At 40.0% G+C, this 17,780-nt stretch overlaps 1 protein-coding gene across 12 annotated transcripts in view; it reads left to right on the top strand.

Annotated features, from left to right (window-relative positions):
- L3MBTL3 (L3MBTL histone methyl-lysine binding protein 3) overlaps window positions 1-17,780 on the top strand; it is a 55,093-nt gene that overhangs the window by 13,897 nt on the left and 23,416 nt on the right. For all 12 annotated transcript variants that reach the window (XM_028723395.2, XM_028723383.2, XM_028723385.2 and 9 more), the window contains exons 3-11: window positions 2,809-2,920; window positions 3,346-3,505; window positions 3,763-3,895; window positions 4,972-5,056; window positions 6,522-6,613; window positions 10,382-10,486; window positions 11,022-11,157; window positions 13,730-13,821; window positions 14,620-14,771. In XM_028723395.2, the coding sequence (XP_028579228.2) occupies window positions 2,809-2,920; window positions 3,346-3,505; window positions 3,763-3,895; window positions 4,972-5,056; window positions 6,522-6,613; window positions 10,382-10,486; window positions 11,022-11,157; window positions 13,730-13,821; window positions 14,620-14,771 (1,067 nt within the window). The remainder of the gene's footprint in view (window positions 1-2,808; window positions 2,921-3,345; window positions 3,506-3,762; window positions 3,896-4,971; window positions 5,057-6,521; window positions 6,614-10,381; window positions 10,487-11,021; window positions 11,158-13,729; window positions 13,822-14,619; window positions 14,772-17,780) is intronic.

The raw sequence follows: 17,780 nt of genomic DNA, 5'->3' as shown, positions 1-17,780 counted from the left end.
CTGCTTGAGTGCTGACCTTGGGAACACATACTGGCTTTTAGGATTAGCTCGAGAAAGGTGGATGAAGGAAATGTGTTAAAAGGAAAGAAATGCCTTCTTAGGACTATAATAGTAAATTATGAAATGAAAGCCTTTGGGATCCTTGAACACAACCCCTTTTTTTGTTTTTAAGGGACTGAAGAGTTTCTGTCTGATGAAATTAAGAGAGTTCTGAGGACAGTTGTTTGAAAAAATTCAGAGAAAAAAAGAGAAGTTAAGACAATGAGGGGGAGGGAGGAGTAAAAACAACCAACCAGGGAAGACTCTGGGGGAGTGATCAACAGCTGCAACCTTCTGTCCTACAGCAAAGGGAGGGAATGAGCAAATATTCCCATTTGATGCTCTTTCCCTCAAACAAGCTTCCATCTGATTAGGAAAAGGAAGTCACTGTTTACCTGAGGTGACTACATTCAGGCAGCCCTTGCACATGCACACATGACAGCACATGCAGAGTTTGATGTGCTGGCACAAATTACATAATGGTCATTGGGTGAAGAGGTCCTCGTACCTCATTGGTGTAAACAGCAACATGAAAAAGTGATTTGAAACAAAGCAGGTTTATTCTCACAGCACCCACCCACCCCGCTTTTCAGGAAATGGGGATAGTAGTTGAAGTACCACGCACTATTTTGAGGCCCTGGCATTTCCCCTTTCGCGCATCTGCTTGAGTGTGGGTCCCAGAGTTCCTTTTCCAACAAGGAGTTGCCGGGAGAGGAAAGTATAACTATAGAAATGATTGAGACACTATTTGAGGCGATAAATATGTAAGAAAAGGTTTTCCATTTTACTATTCATGAGCAGAAAGTGAAAAATAAAACTATGTATATATGTCCACTTTCCCCATTTCTTGCTCCTGTGATCTTAAATTGATGGTGGTAATGACATCATCAGTGGGCATTGAGCTTTACCCAGTATAAGACAATAGGCTCCTCAGAGGAGCTTGCTGTCTAAAATTGAACATTGGCAAAACAAAAGTGGTAGATGGCTGACAAACTTTCAAAGCTGTCACTGCCTCTCTTCTCTTGTTTGCATGGAAGGAGTTAGGGTCCTCAAAGAAAGCTCATTCTCAGATATATATTTAATGGAATTACGATACATGTTTATAATGACCACTAGATGGTACTAGTGGGCTGCATTTTCCCCCCCTTTTGCACCTATTTTTCTTTTCCCTTTTTCTGTTTTCCTATCTGTATATAGTAGGAACTGGAAACGAAGAGACTGGCTGCTCAGTTGATCTCCTCAAACACCTCTCCTCTGATCCCCAGTATATGTTACACTGTATGATGTACCTCAGCTATTTCCTGCTGCTGAGACTGAGGATCACTTCCAGACTATCACTCTCTTTAGATGAGATAATATCACATACAAATTCAGTTTTCACAGTTTTTTGGCAGCAAATCTTCCTCGAAATACTGAACTTTTTGCTGTAAGGAAAGCGACAGGAAAACACACTGGAAAGTGAGATAACACCTGCTTTGACTCATCATCATCTAACCTCCCCATAAACCAATACAAATAATGCTCATTAAATAGCCAGCATTGTCCCAAGAAACAAATTGATGAATGCTTAATCAACAGGTTGTGTGGAGGGCACACACATAGAGTAAGCAACTGAAAAGGGGAAAGGGTTGAGGTTTTGCCAGCAATCCAGCTCATGCAGAAGTGATTCTATAGTCTGAGCAAATGCTGATGGCCCACCAGTGATATCTCAGGAAATAGCTTGGTTATAAATTAATTTCCAAAACGTAGAATAGAGCCGTAAGTTCTCCATATTTGATAGTGTTCACCGCTGTTCAATAGTTTTTTCTTTTGAAGGTCTGATTTGTGAAGTACTTCATATTTTAAAAGATTGTGATCAGGCATGTAAATAGCCACTTGCCTGTTTGCATGTGTCAGAGCTTTCCAAAGTTTTCATGTTGGTTATACACTTTTTAGGCATGCATCATTTTGTGACACGGTAATTCAGTTTTACATCATTTTGCGACACAGTAATTCAGTTTTACTAGCAAACCGGAGGTTAAACCAACCCCTTTCCAGCCCTTGAAGGAGCGTGGGGAGCGTTTGCATGACACACCTACACACTGCAGCTGACACACTAACCTGTCATGACACAGTTTGGAAAGCTCTGGCTTATGTCAAAGACAGGGAGTTAGGCAGTGAATCTCATGTAAACAAGAGAGAGTTCAATACTTTATTTCTTTTAGACTGTCACTGAGCCTGTAGATGATTAACAAACATGATTTTGTGGCAAACAAGCTAGTAAAAAAGATTTGTGGTGGACTATAACTTTTTAGGATTTGTTTGCTTGGCTGTGATCTGTGATTATGGATTATCCAAACTGTGAAAAATGTTCTCAACCTCCATTCATTGCTTCCCTGTTTCAAGATCATGTAATACTTCAGGATTTCACTTTCCCTAGAAAAGTTTCCCTTAGAAATGCCTCTTGGGAGCCTCATTTGGGCACCCGACCTGACCAGCAGCATGCAATTTAGGCTACTGTCTTGGTCCATGGGCACAGATATCGTCCTATCCCCAGCTTTTCATGTGTCTGCTAATATACATTAACATGGATGTGAAGGAAGCGCCTGCAGAGGTGAAATGTAGAAATGTCTGTTTACTTTTCTCTCTTTTTTAACCAAGTGGTGTCAATAGGCATTATGGAGGCTGTCAACTATTAGGTGTCAAACCGTTATAGATTAAACATCAATCGATCTTTACCTTTCTAGCAATATTCCCCCCCCCCTAATTCTTACCTGTTTTTAAAATTAGTTTCGTGTGAATGAGTTTGGTGCCCTAGAAGTAATCACCGATGAAACAGAGATGGAAAGTGTTAAGAAGGCTACAGCTACCACAACCTGGATGGTGCCAACTGCTCAAGAAGGTCAGAATCATGATAAATCATGATAAGACAAATTTCTGTCTTCAGAACAAAATGGTGGTATTCTTAAAGTTTTACTATGACACTGTTCCTGACATTTTCTTTAATATTAGCTTCTGCTCTGGAATATTGAAAGATAGCTAATATTGTAACAAATTAAATTCTGAAACCTGCAAACCACTTGGTAGAAATGATAGTTGTTACTATACTAGTTAGACTGCTGTTGAGGAAATGTTAGCACAGAGTTGTTTAAAAGCCTGAAGCACTTTTTCAAAGTAGCATGAACGAATGTGCCAATTTCATTCTTGGCAAGTCTTGGGTAAGTCATATCCTTCAGTGGCATCTTTTGCTTCGTGTGGTTTACAAATATGCCTGCTACTTTTCACCATTTACAGCCTGAAACATTTGCTGTGCTTTCCATTGTATAGCCTTCTCAGAAAATACAGAAGTACCACAAAAACTGAAGGAAGCTAGCAAGGTTGACGGGCCTCATTTCTGTGAACGTTGTTTTCATTCTGGAACCACAGTGGACTTTGTAGCTGGAGAAAGATCTTGCAGCCAAAAATGTGCACATCAGATTAAAAACAAGTAAGAGTTGGCATGTGTGAATAATGTGATAACTAGTGTAAAGAGTGCTGCAGTTTAAAAGAACTTGCCTTATTGCGAATGACTGCTTATTGTATGCTTGCATTAATTGTGGTGTTTATAAATACTTTTTTTTTGCACTTGCAATTCCTCTTTTTTATATAAAAAAAAACTTTAAGAGATAGACAAACTTGGTTTTAGAAAATGTATTCTTCAAAATCACAATTAATATAGCTCCTGTTATTTTGTTTTCATTCTAGAGAGCAAAGGGAGGACAACGATGTATGGGAAGTCAATGATGAGGACTGTTCCAAGGGCACTCAAAAAAGAAAAACCAAATCGCCCTCAAAAGGAGAATGTATGGAAGACAATGTCAAGAAGTATGAGGCAATGGTTAGTATGGTCCAGTTGACAAGTTTCTAGGTTAAACTGATCTGTGGTTGTAAATATAGTTTTGGCAATTTACAGTCATTCAAAAACTTTATGCATTTAAATGACTGTGCTTTTAAGGTTGGAGTGTTTGAAATGTTTAGCAAATGTAAATGGAATGCTTTTTTCTATTTAAATAGTCATTTAAATATGTGAGTGTTCTGGTGAGATTATGGCGGCTGTGCCTGATCCAACCTTATATTTTGGTGTCCTAAGGTTGGTCAAGTGTTGCCTGGGAGTTTTGAAAAGAAAGGCAAGTTTCCTTCCATAGACTCTAGGCATTTATTTGAGCTGCTGCACACTCCCAGAGCTTTTAGGAATGCTCAAAAGACTTTTATGGACACTGGTGTCTGACTGTTATCCTGTGGGGATAACTAACCTTTCTGGTATAGCAGGTTGGTATTCAATATTAGCTCCACCAAGGTCAATAATTATGTTACCTTGTTTTATCATTGTTGTTCTTACGTTTAAAATAACAAAAAATGTATATTGAGTTATCATGCTGTTCCATGCTTCTTTATTATAGTGATTCCAGGCAGTGGGATGAAAGCATTGCTAGTCACTATATCACCACTATATTATCAATTATTTCTAAAGTTGAGCAGAATGAATACAAATAGACAGGTTCTCTCCACTGGCACTCTGAGACAGAAATTCAACTTAAAAAAAGAAAAGAAAAAGTGGGCCAGTTATGGATGGTGGAGACAGTTCTTTTTGCTGCACAAAATGGATGTGTCTTTCCTGGGAACGTCAGACAAAGACTGTATTCCATGCATGAGCCTCCCCAGCACACATTTCAGGACCTTTTTAAAACCTTATTGTTCCATTTATTTCATAAGCTTCTAATATAACACACGTATTAGGAAGTCAGACCCATTGACCTGAATAGACTTGCTTCCAAATAAATGTTCACAGGATTGCCCTGTAATATCTTGGAGAACACATGACAAAACAGCAGCGAGCAACCTGAAAAAAGTATTTCGAAAATCAGTGTGCTTCAAAGTTACTTCAGTGAAGTATACTTTAATTTTGCAATTTAGGAGGAGAAACCTGAAGGGAGGATACTAAGAGTCTCTCAGAGAGCCACACGGAAAAGGAAAAGAGAGATGGCAGTTCTAAAACAGAGTAAGTTGATATGCGAGTCCATATCAGTATAAGGTTTTCATCAGTTTCTGCCATCTAAAGGGCCTCTTTTGTGTTACATTAGCAAACCCATGTTGGACACTGAGTGTGCACTCATAATGGAACCATAGGCAATTCCTGCTCACTGACAATTTGTCCTTGGTATGATATGCATGTTTGTAAACTATGTATTTCAGTGTGCATGTAAACCTCTTAGATGCACACCTAAAATTTTGGGATGATGTGTCACATTTTGGAAGAGACTGGCCCTTTACTATAACAATAATGCTGGTGTATTTCTGGTTTCTCTGTAAAAGCTGGGTTGGCCCTTTTTCAGTCACTAGTCTAAATCTTAATCCATTTGTGATGTTGTATGCAACAAATATTGTGCATTTTGTAAAGTACAGTGGTGCCTCGCAAGACGAAATTAATTCGTTCTGCGAGCTTTTTCGTCTTGCGAATTTTTCGTCTTGCGAAGCACGGTTTCGGAAAAGTTTTGGAAAAGCTTCAAAAATCACCAAAGTCTTCAAAAACCTCAAAAAAGGCTACCACACCACGTGCTATGAGTTGCTCCTCGAAGTCAAGTCGCAACTGTATTAACGGTTTTGAGAAAAAGGAAACAAACTTGCAAGACGTTTTCGTCTTACGAAGCAAGCCCATAGGGAAATTCGTCTTGCGAAGCAACTCAAAAAACCAAAAACCCTTTCGTCTTGCGAGTTTTTCATCTTGCGAGGCATTCGTCTTGCGAGGTACCACTGTAAGAGATTGAAGAGCACCATCCTTCCAAGTACTTCCATTTTATTACTTGGCTGAGTAACTTCCTGCTCTGACTTTGTTATACTGTTCCATGGGGGAGCTTTAAAGTGGAAGTATAAATGAGATTAAGATAATTGAATTGCTTGAATACTGGCAAGGATTTCTGTGTCTCACATATGTGAAATTGTTCAAATAGTTCTTTAGAACACGCATTTTAAAACTAGAAGTGAGGCCCTGCTTGGTGTCTCCTGGGAGTAATTTCATATCTAAACCACATGCTGAAAGTTAAGATAGATTTATAGAAACCAGTAATAAGTAAATCCTAGGAGATGCCTAAAGCAGTATAAATCAATTGCCACAGAGTCAGATTGTTAGCAAAGTGGATACATGTATTTGAGGAAAACAACAGGATTAGGAAGTACCGGTTAACTCCATAGCTTTCTACAGTGTGATCTGTAATTTTTGCTTTGGCAATAGCCATCCATCTTTGCTAGCTGCTGATCAGCGGTGTGAAAAATGTAGCTTTGGTCTTCTCCTTAATGGGGTAGCACTGAAATTAACCATAAATCTGAATCATATGGAATTATACTGTAAGAGAACTGTAATTCATACCGTTACAACCATAATGATAGTATAATACAACTGCTTATGCAGATAATTTGGTACAAAGCTGTGACTGTGCTTACATTAAGATTTTAATTTCTAATTCCAGCTTTGATGTCAAAGGCAAAGAAAACATGGAGTTGGTCTTCGTATTTGGAAGAAGAAAAGGCTATAGCAGCACCACCTAAGATTTTTAAAGAGGTATGCTGAAACCTTAAAACACTGCTTCTTTGAGGCAGACGGGGCCTGTGTGTCGGGTAAAAAATAGGTGTCATGTACAAATATAGAAGAAGTTTGAAATGGCTGGCATGACCATTTTAGCTTGCTTGCTTGCTTATGAAACTTTAAAACAGTTCACATATAATATGACTGCATACTGGCTCCCACACCTTTTAACTTTTATATAAATTATATGGTGCCACAGCTAGCACAGGTGGAATCCCCCGCCCTATCAATTTGTAATAGGAAGATATCTTGCCTGCTGTACGCCAAAGATGTGGTGCTCCTATCACTCTCCCGATTAGGTCTTAACAGTTTGCTTACAGCTTTCAGCAGGTATTACAAGCGGGAATAGCTTGTCGTGAATTGCTCCAAGACCAAAATTATGGTCTTTGGGAAGCTGGGTAGTCCCAGATTCAAATGGAAAATGGATCAGCAGAACTTGGAGCAAATACGCTGCTTCAGATATCTGGGTATTCTTTTCACTGAGACACTATCATGGAAGGGGCACATCGAGGCTACGAAACTCAAACCACAGAAAGCTTGTGGGGCGTTAATGATATTCTGTTTTACCTCGGGTGGTCAGCTTTTGGAACCTGCGTTGAAAATCTTTGCCAGTAAAGTGGTCTCCCAGATGTTTCATGGAGTAGCAATATGGGGCAAGGACCCAAATGCCAACAAAGCCTTAGAAACAGTGCAGAACAAATTCCTCAGGAAAGTGCTCTTGCTCCCCAACGGGACTCCAGCTGCTCTTCTCTGCGTTGAAGCTGACGTGACAACAATACAGGCTAGAATTGATTACCTGTGCTTAAATTATATGAAAAGACTTCAGTTTCTTTCGGAGGAGAGACTCCCCGTTATGTCAGACACAGAACAGAAACAGACCAAATGTTGGAAGGACAGTATCCAGCGCCTCTTGTCCCAATATCAATTACAAGATTTTCAGGTGACTATGGAGATGGACAAGAGGCACTTAAGAGGTTGTCTCTTTAGGTCCGATGCAGAAAGGGATTGAACCATGATGGCTTCTACCAAGAGTTTGCCATGGTTCCCACTTATTAAAACAGAGCATACCCAGTCCAGTTACCTGTCAAAGCTCCCACTTGCCGTGCTTAGAATCGCTTTCACAGAATTATGATTCCAATTGATGCCCTCGGCGGTGTTGGATGGACGCTACGGCAAAGTACATTATGGAGAGAGACTTCGTCTGTGTGGGCAATCCTGTGTGGAGGACCTGTGCCACTATTTATTGCAGTGTCCGTTATATATAGACCCAAGAGACAGATTCATAAAACCCCTGTTTCTGAATGGAACTCACTTGAATAGGGTGGAAAGGGTGAAATGGCTGCTGAATGATACTGATGACTTTGTAGCTTATAAAGTAGCACTGCGTTGGCAGCTAAGAAGATCAGGAGGGAAGAACTAGATAAAATAGCGGTCAACTGCAAAGGGTATTCAGATATTTAATTTGGCACATTTTACTAGAGAATCTTCTATTTTATGCAACAAACAATCTTTGTAGTTGTGACCATGGTTTATATTGTATGTGTGGTGCCTGATGATTTTTATGGTTATTGCTGTTTTTCCTTTTGTTATTTTTCTGAATGATGCCATGGCCTATGGCTAGCACAATAAAAGTTGTTGTTGACAATGATATGATGTTTTACATAGTAAATATCCAATTGGTAATTGCATTAGTGTGTGTTTAATTTGTCTTGTAATGAGCTGAGATTAGGTCTTCTCAAAAAAATTCTCTCATGGATGGTTAAGAACTACTTTGCATGAGAGATATACCGTAACTTTTTCAGTGGTTACACTGAAACTCTGGCATGCCCTTGCAGCTGAGGTGCATTTGGCCTTTTATTGTGTTCTTTTAGATATTGCTGAAAACCAATTTGTTTCAGTAAGCTTGTAATGGTTGGTTGACTGATTGTATTGCTGTCTCGGTTTCTAAACAGCTTTATTATATATATATGGAGGAGAGTCCTCCACATTTTGAGGGAGTCTGTTCCATTGTCAAGCAGCTCTTACTATCAGAAAGTTCTTCCTGATGTTAAGTTGGAATCTCCTTTCTTATAACTTGAATCCATTGGTTTGGGTCCTGCCCTCCAGTTCAGGAGGAAAACAAGCTTTCTCCTTGGCTATCATATCTTCTCTCACTCACTTCTTATCCAGGCTAAAGATACCCAAATTCCTCAACTGTTCCTCTTAAGGATTGCTTTCTAGACTCTTGATCATCTTTGTTGCCTTCCTCTGCACACGTTCAAGCTTGTCAATATCCTTCTTAAACTGTGGCACCCAGAACTGGACACAGTACTCCCAAGTGTGGTCTGACTAAGGCAGAATAGAGCGGTACTGTTACTTCTCTTGATGTGCACAGTATACTTCTGTTGATGCAGCCTAGAATATTTGTCACCTTTGTTAATTGTCGGGTACTTTGTTACATCTGTAGGGTACTTTGTTACATCTGTAAAGGGTAAAGGAACCCCTGACCATTAGGTCCAGTCGTGACCAACTCTGGGGTTGTGGCGCTGATCTCGCTTTCTTGGTACAGCTTCTGGGTCATGTGGCCAGCATGTCTAAGCCGCTTCTGGTGAACCAAAGCAGCGCACGGAAACGCCGTTTACCTTCCTGCCAGAGTGGTACCTGTTTATCTACTTATACTTTGACATGCTTTCAAACTGTTACATCTGTAGGGAAGCTTTAACTGCAGTTCCATTTTTATTATTGCAGTGGTTTCTAATTCTGGTTAGTTGATTATCTCTAACAACAGCTAATATTGAAGCTGAGATAGCACTTGGCAGAAATTAAAGCTGAAAGAGGAACAGTGGAGGGATTTTGGATTCTAGAGATGGGCAGGAAGACTGGGGGAATTCAGTGCATCATCTAGCGGCCTTCGCACAACTTCTTAATGGAGGATAATCATATTTCTGCATCAGCCCAAAGGTTTTGCAGCGTTTCAGTCCATTTTTATTGCAGCAAACAACAATGAGAATGAGGCAGGATGCACATGGAAAAGTTATGTCAGATGTCATTAATTCTTGTACTTTTTCCAGAGATAAGCAGGAACCAGTGGGAATCTAAAATCCTGTTTTTGATATCATCCTTTGAAAAGTTACATAGATAATCTATTCAACTTCAATTTATTTTGTTTAGTTCATGGGAACATTATCACTGCTTTGCACTTTAGTTATCTGTTTAGAAGTTTAAGGAGTCCAGAGGTAGAAGTTTGGTACAGTCATGGTACAGGTTTCTCACACTGCCACCGGACTTCTTCCATATTTTCATTGGGCACAGCTCACTGTGGAAATAAATTAAATCAATCAAACACTTCTGTCTGACCCAGAGTTCCCTATATCAGTTGTACAGACAGGAAGGGACACAATAAGATGTGTACAAGAGTGAGTGGCTTTTGTGGATGTTGCGTTCCCTTAATATCTGAACCCATGTGATTGCAAAAGGACTCCTATCAGCAACATACACGGCAGTTTTTAATATGGACTTGGAATGTGAGAGAGAAACTGCTACAGGGAACATCCATGGCAGACTGAGACCCATATTTATAATACAGTTTTTTATATTTATCAAAATTATAAAGCATTTTTTAACTTCTATGTAGGTTTGTTTTAAATAAGTAATAGTTTGATCTGTTCATTGGAAGGACTGAGAGCCACATCCCCTTAAAATCATTGGCTATCTTTTAGAAATGTTCATGCTAAACTTAGAAAATTTGACATTTTTTTCTTCCAGTATCAATCCTTCCCATACAACAAAAATGGATTCAAAGTTGGAATGAAACTAGAAGGAGTGGACCCTGAGCACCAGTCAATGTACTGTGTGCTTACAGTAGCTGAGGTGAGTACCAGAAGTGACAAGCAGTTATTAATAGCTTTAAAATGGGATTAGAAATAACACCATAAAAGCTGGTGGCCATCACCTCACCTTTTGGTACCAAATTCCATAGTTTTAATTACGTGTTGTGTGAAAAAGTACTTCCTTTTATCTGTGCTGAATCTCCCATCAGTCAACTTCACTGCATTCTAGTATCAAGAGAGGTAGAAAATAGAAGATAGTGTTTAGAAGGTAGTGTTGAAAAGAAATACCAGCATTCTCATTTATATACCATGTATATGCCCAATATACCCTGATGCACATGTGGACTAGTGTGCATATACTACCTTACTATCTGTTTTTCTATTGTGTCTATGTATTCTGATTGCTTCCCTTTTCAGGATAATAAGTAAAGTTATCTCATAAAAAGCTACAACATTTTGTTTGAGAACACTTTGATTCTGACTGCACGGATACCAATTTTCTAATACTGACTTTTTGGTTTAAATGTAAACACATTTTTCCTTTGCTGTATTCTTTCTTCCTACTATGGCTTTAGACTTGTGGTTACAGAATTAGACTTCACTTTGATGAATACCCAGAGTGTTACGATTTTTGGCGGAATGCTGATTCTTCTGATATTCACCCAGTTGGTTGGTGCGAGAAAACAGGACACAAACTTCATCCACCGAAAGGTATTAGATTACCAACAAAAAAATCTGTGTCATATTAGACAATTGCTGAGATGTGCTTCTCACACGCCTGTGTATGGTGGCTCTCTGTCTATTGAGTGACATTGTATTCAGGATCACTACTGGTTACCCATGGAGTTACGAAGGCAGGTAAGCAGCCCCACCCCACCCTGCTTCTAGGATTGCTACTGTCCAATTGCTGTTCTCTTTGAGGGATAAATCTGGACAAGGAGATCTAATAGTATTTCTTATACCGCCCGTAGGTCTGAATGAGTAGACGTCGTTCAGATGGGTAAATTTATCATTTCTGTTGGATGCCTTTTAGCTGATTTCTGAACTTCATAGCTATCTATTCATGAGAACCTGTTAGGAACAATAAGCTCTGTTTTGTAAAGCAATAGGATTTATGGAGCATTGTGCTGCGGTTCAAGCTAAAGTCCAAATGCACTTGGGACTAAGCTTCATCGAACAGAGTGGGACTTAAGAGTAAGCATCTAAAGGAATTTTTAAGACACACAGAAAAAACAGTGGCAAAAATGATGGTGGAAAAACAAAGTGTATCAGGCCACCCAAGTTAGAACCCAAAGTCCTACAATCAGGAATTTGCTTCTGAAAGAATAATAATTTGTAAATCAGACTGGGTTTTTTTATATAGAGACTTATTTAAGAGTGCAATCCTCCAGTTAAGCATATATGCAGTTTTGTTATAGGTCTAAGTGGGTATCAACAGTCTTAGACACCGTGGGTTGACCATATATAATGCTAAAACATGCTTTGGCATTATATTAATGAAACTTGTAGGTAATGCGGCCTAACTGCACACTCTTGTTTTAATCTGTTACTTGCACTTTTCATGGACATCACAGGATACCATTGAAATGAAACTATAAGTAAGGTTCCTCTGGACCAGAACTGCAAACCATACTTAACAAATAACCTAAGGGTTCCAACTTCCTTTTGTTCTTTGAGAAGATGATAAATCCCAGACATGTATCTTGTTCACTTATAAGAGCTGAACAGAATTCATAAGCGTGCATTGTCTGTAAATAGTATCTAGGTACTTCATCTCTTTACTAGAAAACGGATGACTGTGGGTTAGCTTTAATTTTTTTGTCTCAGTAGAGCTTTCAGTAGAAGCTTTTGTATTCCCAACTACAGGAATAATTTTTAAAGTTACATTTTGCCACATTAGGCTGGAGGCTCATAAGGCCCTCCAGCTAACTGAGGAGAGAGAGCCCTTGGCATCTTCTGAGTCACACTCTAGGGCGGTGGGCACTCTAAAGGCTCTCCCCACATGTTTAGCCACCCCTCCCAGGTTCGCTTTTTCACAATAGAACTGTACTACATGGAAAGCAGAGTGGGCCAAACTGGACAAGACTAAATTAGTGATTAGGATTGCAAAGAACATTATACCTTCGCAGGTGGCATGATGCAGCGATTGCATTTTCTGGTTGTAGATCCTCCTGTAAATGATCGCTGTGGCAGAAGGGTGGAAAGGGCCTTCATAGAAGTTTTGAAGCAGATGCAGTGGCATTCAAGTCAGCCACCACAGCTTCCCTTTTTTCCTCAGACTTTATTCATGTATGTGAGTGGAGGAGCTGAATGCCAGGGATGATATCCCCCAGGCAGTTAAGGGTGGACTTAAGAAAATATACTACTACTCCTCTGACCTGGCAGCTGGCACCTCCTTTGATGTTTTGCAATATAGGGCCTCATATGGCTTCCACCACCATTGTGCATAGAAAATGTGGGGTTGCAGCAGTGAGTTGTTAGTTCCAGTTTGCAGGCACATCATGTCATCCTTGCCTCTCCCAAGGACCAAGCTGTTTGTCAAGGCACTTGAGGCTCATCTTACAGAGTTATGGGACAAAACCAAGCAGCCCCATGTTTCTTATCCTTCAGGGTGGTTTTCCCTCCCCAAGAGGTTACCAGCCCTACAGGCTTCTGTGTCAGATTTTGCCGCTGCTTGGTTCCAGAGGGCAGAAAGAAATCCTCAGTCTTAACTACACCCATTGTCAGGAGCTGTCTCCAGTGGAGGCCTAGCTCCTTCTTTTCCTTATCATTGGAATTACGTCACCTCAGACAGGTGGGTGATTGAGATGGTGTTGAAGGGCTGTGCCCTGACGTTTGAGCAATTGCCATGTGATTGCTTCATTCCAACCCCTTGTTCTCAGCAGCCATTGAAATATTGCCCCCACCTTGACCCTACTGTTTCTTTTATTGTTTCCTCTTTGAATAGCTATGGTTCCAGTTTTTTAGTTTTGCTTATTTGGGGATGAGAAGTTGTTTTCTGCCCTGCCAGTTGATCTGGGATAATTCCTCCCTCTAGAAGGGGAGGATAGAGTCTTCCTATCAAGTCCAGTAGGAGGCATCATCCTCAAGACTGAATGCCCTCCAACCAAATCAGCAAATTGCAAGAAACAGTCTCTGTTTTCCACTTAATTCTGGGATTGAATGATTTGGCAGAGTGAAACTGAGGTACTGTGCTAACAGGTGTGTCCGCAGTTGACACAAGTGCGCCACAAGTTTAATAGGTATGGCATTTTATCTCCTTCCTTTTCATGGGTTTCTTTAGGATATAAAGAAGATGACTTTAATTGGCCCTCGTATCTGAAGAAATGTAAGGCTCAAGCTGCTCCTAAATCCTTGTTTGAAAACCAAAACGCAGTGAGTTTTCTCTCATTATCCCTGCTTCTTTGCTGATGGTAGCTTTTTATATTATGATTACATTGTTTTTCATTAGTATTATGACTCAAACCCTTAGTCTAAAACAAGGGAAAAGGCCCAAGTAAATAAAGATTTGGGTTCACACCCGTCAATCCCTGCCTGTTTTCCATGGTGAAATTCAAACTATTTCCTTATGTTGAGGGAGATAGTTCATCCTATATCCAAGACAATCTTATGTGAAGCTGTTGATCCATAGTAACACAGTCCACAGATTGCACTCACAACAATTAGATAGGTCCTGGGTGGATACAGATTACTATTTTCCGACAGGTTTGTATCAAATGTGTATGTAATACTTGGCGAGGTGAAATAGACAACTGGCTTACAAAGTGTGCAGAGATCAGGAGCAACTACTGTAAACAGTGGCTTGTATCCATTACCTGTTCAGGCAGCACAAAACCACAAATGGGCCAGTAAATCTCTTTCTTTTTGTCATTCCAAAATGGACAGGGCGTAATAGTTAAGAATTTTTAAAAAAGATTAATATATGATAAAGCATGATGCTGAAAATTGTTTTATTCTGCCACTTTCATGTGAATTACTGGCTCATCCATACTGCTGGGACTCTTTTCTTTTTAGTAGCAAGATTGTGGATTGATTGTGGATAGTCAAGAGACTTTTGGATGCATGGTTTATTAATATTAATCTGCATTTCTTTATTTCTTTTATATAGTGCTTTAGGTACTTAAATAGACCAGTTCTCTGTTCATTGTTAATTTTGAACTTTTCCTTGATTAGACAGTGATTCCATCAGGGTTTCGAGTGGGGATGAAGCTTGAAGCAGTAGACAAAAAGAACCCTGCATTCATATGTGTTGCTACAGTAACTGACATTGTGGACAGTCGTTTTCTGGTTCATTTTGACAACTGGGATGAGAGTTATGACTACTGGTATGCCTTTTTAAATAGCTTGTTTGTTGGAATAATAAGCATCCCCAAAATTCTACCTTGTTAATTTGTTGTTTTCACTCCCCCGCCCATGGTTGCTATGAACAGTAGTGCCTATATTTCATTAAGATGTCCCTAGATTTTTGACAATACAGTGGTACCTCGGTTTACAAACTTAATCCGTTCCAGAAGTCTGTTCTTAAACCAAAGCCATTCTTAAATCGAGGCATGCTGTCCCTAATGAGGCCTCCTGCCGCCGGTGCCCTTCCGCCATTCAGCTTCCGTTCATAGACCAAGGTAAAGTTCGCTAACCAGAACATTACTTCTGGTTTTGCGAAGTTTGTATACCAAATAGTTCGTAAATAGGGCTGTTCTTAAACCGAGGTACCACTGTAGTTGAAAGATGCAAAGTATTCCATGGTCTGATTAGTGTGTGAATCCCCCCACCCCCCATATAAAAGTTTGCAAGTGCTGTTAGTGTTTGAATTTCTTAGTTCTTTGTTCTGGGTGGGGAACTGGATATGGCCGCTGAGCCAGATCTTTATATCTCCTAGTCCCCAGCCATTAACATCATGCAAAGTGGTGCTTTGAAGCCTCAACAATCAGCTGTTTGTCAGGACTTCAAAATGCTGCACAGAACTCTTTTTGCAAGGGCCCAAATGGAAAAGCCATTTGAGAAGTTCTCTGTCAGGTGAAAAGGTCACAGGTTCTCAAACCTTCCCTCCTTCCTAATCTTTCCAGCAACATTGCCCTTGCATGTGCTGGCACGGCTGTTCATGAGGAGAAGAAAAGATGCTAACATAGACAAGGCCAGCTGTGGAATATTGCACAGAAAGCATTCCTTCTAGCATAGTGACAACACCAACAATATGGAGGACAGTTGTACATTAATTGGCAAAAAGCTGTCTGCCAGAAAAATGGTTTGTTCTCACATACACCACTGATCAGTGAAATTAGCTGAAATAGTTACTTAGGAAGAGCATCCTCTCAGCAACCCAGGATTTTAGCATAGTGTCAACCAGAATTTTGGAACAATGTTCCTACTGAATTCAGAGAGACACCCACAATTCTGATGCTGAAAACATTCCACCAAGCATTTTTAGAGGTTTAATTTCATTCAGCGTTGGTCATTTGTCCTTTATTTCATTACCTAATTATCTAATTTTATGATGTTTTAATGATGTTATTGTACACTGTCACAATACTCTTTTTTATTAGTTGGCAGTGTATAAACATTCATATAAATAAATTAAATTTCCTCAAGATCTTATCAAACGATCATCAAAAGAAATTGGATCTGCAAACCAATAAGCAGGTCAATGGTAGTTCCATTATACTTCGTCTGCAGAACTGTCATTATGCTTTTATAAAGCTTTGGCTTAAACGTTCAATTAAAGGATACCACGTTGTAGTGTAAAAAGCATAGGAAATGCTGTTGGTCCATCAGAAAAATGTCAAAATGCACAGTTGAACAATAACTTTACTAGAGGCAAAGACTCAGAAATAGTGAGCAAGAAATGTATCAAGCGAATAGAAAGAGAACCTACCCAGCTGACGTTGACACAAAACCCCACACGTACACTATAAAAAAGAATATAAATTCCCCCCACCCCTCTCCCCCACTCTTTCCCCCTGACCTTATACTATACCCAACACTAACATCTCATAACAAATGTAACTGATCTGTAGAAAAGACGTTACAGCATGAAAGAAGAGTCAATGCATATACTTTTGTAAACCAATAAAATCTTTAATAAACATTATTTTTTTAAAGAAAAATAGTGAACAAGCGTTTGAGTTCTCCATAAAGCTTCCTTAGATTGGTTTTCAAATTGAGGCACTATTGTTTCTCTCATTGGCCGTGTTTGCACATGACACTAAGCCAAACCTTGGCTTCATGCAAATGTGCAGACTTCCAGGGAAAGTAATTTCAGCTGCTTTGCTCCTCTCCAAGCCTTTCAGCACAGTCACTAAGCCAAGGAGCAAAGTGGCTGTGATCACTTCTCAGGAGGCAGCACATTTGTACCATTCTAGAAAGCCATAATTTGACTTCCCTGTCATGTGACGCAGGCCATGGTTTACATTTGTTCTGCTTTGGTAAGGGCACATGTGAACATTTTGATTTTTAAACTGGATATGCAGATTGCGGGCCTTTTGACATGGAAGTCTAATAATACAGTGGTACCTCAGGTTAAGAACTTAATTTGTTCTGGAGGTCCGTTCTTAACCTGAAACTGTTCTTAACCTGAGGTACCACTTTAGCTAATGGGGCCTCCTGCTGCCGCCGTGCCGCCGTCGCTCGATTTCTGTTCTCATCCTGAAGCAAAGTTCTTAACCAGAGGTAATATTTCTGGGTTATCGGAGTCTGTAACCTGAAGCGTCTGTAACCCGAGGTACCACTGTAGTCTGATGTTTAGGCCATGAAACCTTCCAGCTCCTTTTTCTAGTGTGAATGAATGCTGTCCCAATGCTTGGCCACAGAAACGGGTGACCATTGCTTTGCTTTTAACACGTTTTTTGATACTCTTGAGCTAGTCATTCATGTTTAAGTGTGAGGCAGACTTGCTTAAGGAGGTGGGGTTGGTTGCTAGGAGAGCTTGAGAGCAAAGGCAGAATAAAACTGCAGAATGTCAAAGGGCAAAGAAACTGAAGATAAAGCAGAAAAGAGAAAATATACCCTGGAACAGAAGAAAAAGAACCTTTTCTGAAGACACAGGGAGGTTGTTTAAAGCTGCTGCTTGATCCCTTCGGCATTAAACGTCGTGGACATGCTGCATTCAAGTTCTGTTGAAAGCGCTGGGATTTGAGTTTGACTAGCTTGTCTCATTGATTTTAAATGGGATATGGGCACCTTTTAAACATTACAGCAGCATCACGTTTCCCAGGGGTGCATCCCTTGGCAGGGCTGTACCTTTTAAAGAGCTTGGAGCCATGCAGGTGGGCCCAGTGGCACAGGCTCCCAAACATGAAGTTGTGATTGACCCAACACCCACGGTTGCAGACCTTTTCACT

The sequence above is a fragment of the Podarcis muralis genome, chromosome 3 (genome assembly GCF_964188315.1).
Source record: "Podarcis muralis chromosome 3, rPodMur119.hap1.1, whole genome shotgun sequence".
NCBI classification, from domain to species: Eukaryota; Metazoa; Chordata; class Lepidosauria; order Squamata; family Lacertidae; genus Podarcis; species Podarcis muralis.
This window is presented reverse-complemented; position numbering and strand designations above follow the sequence as displayed.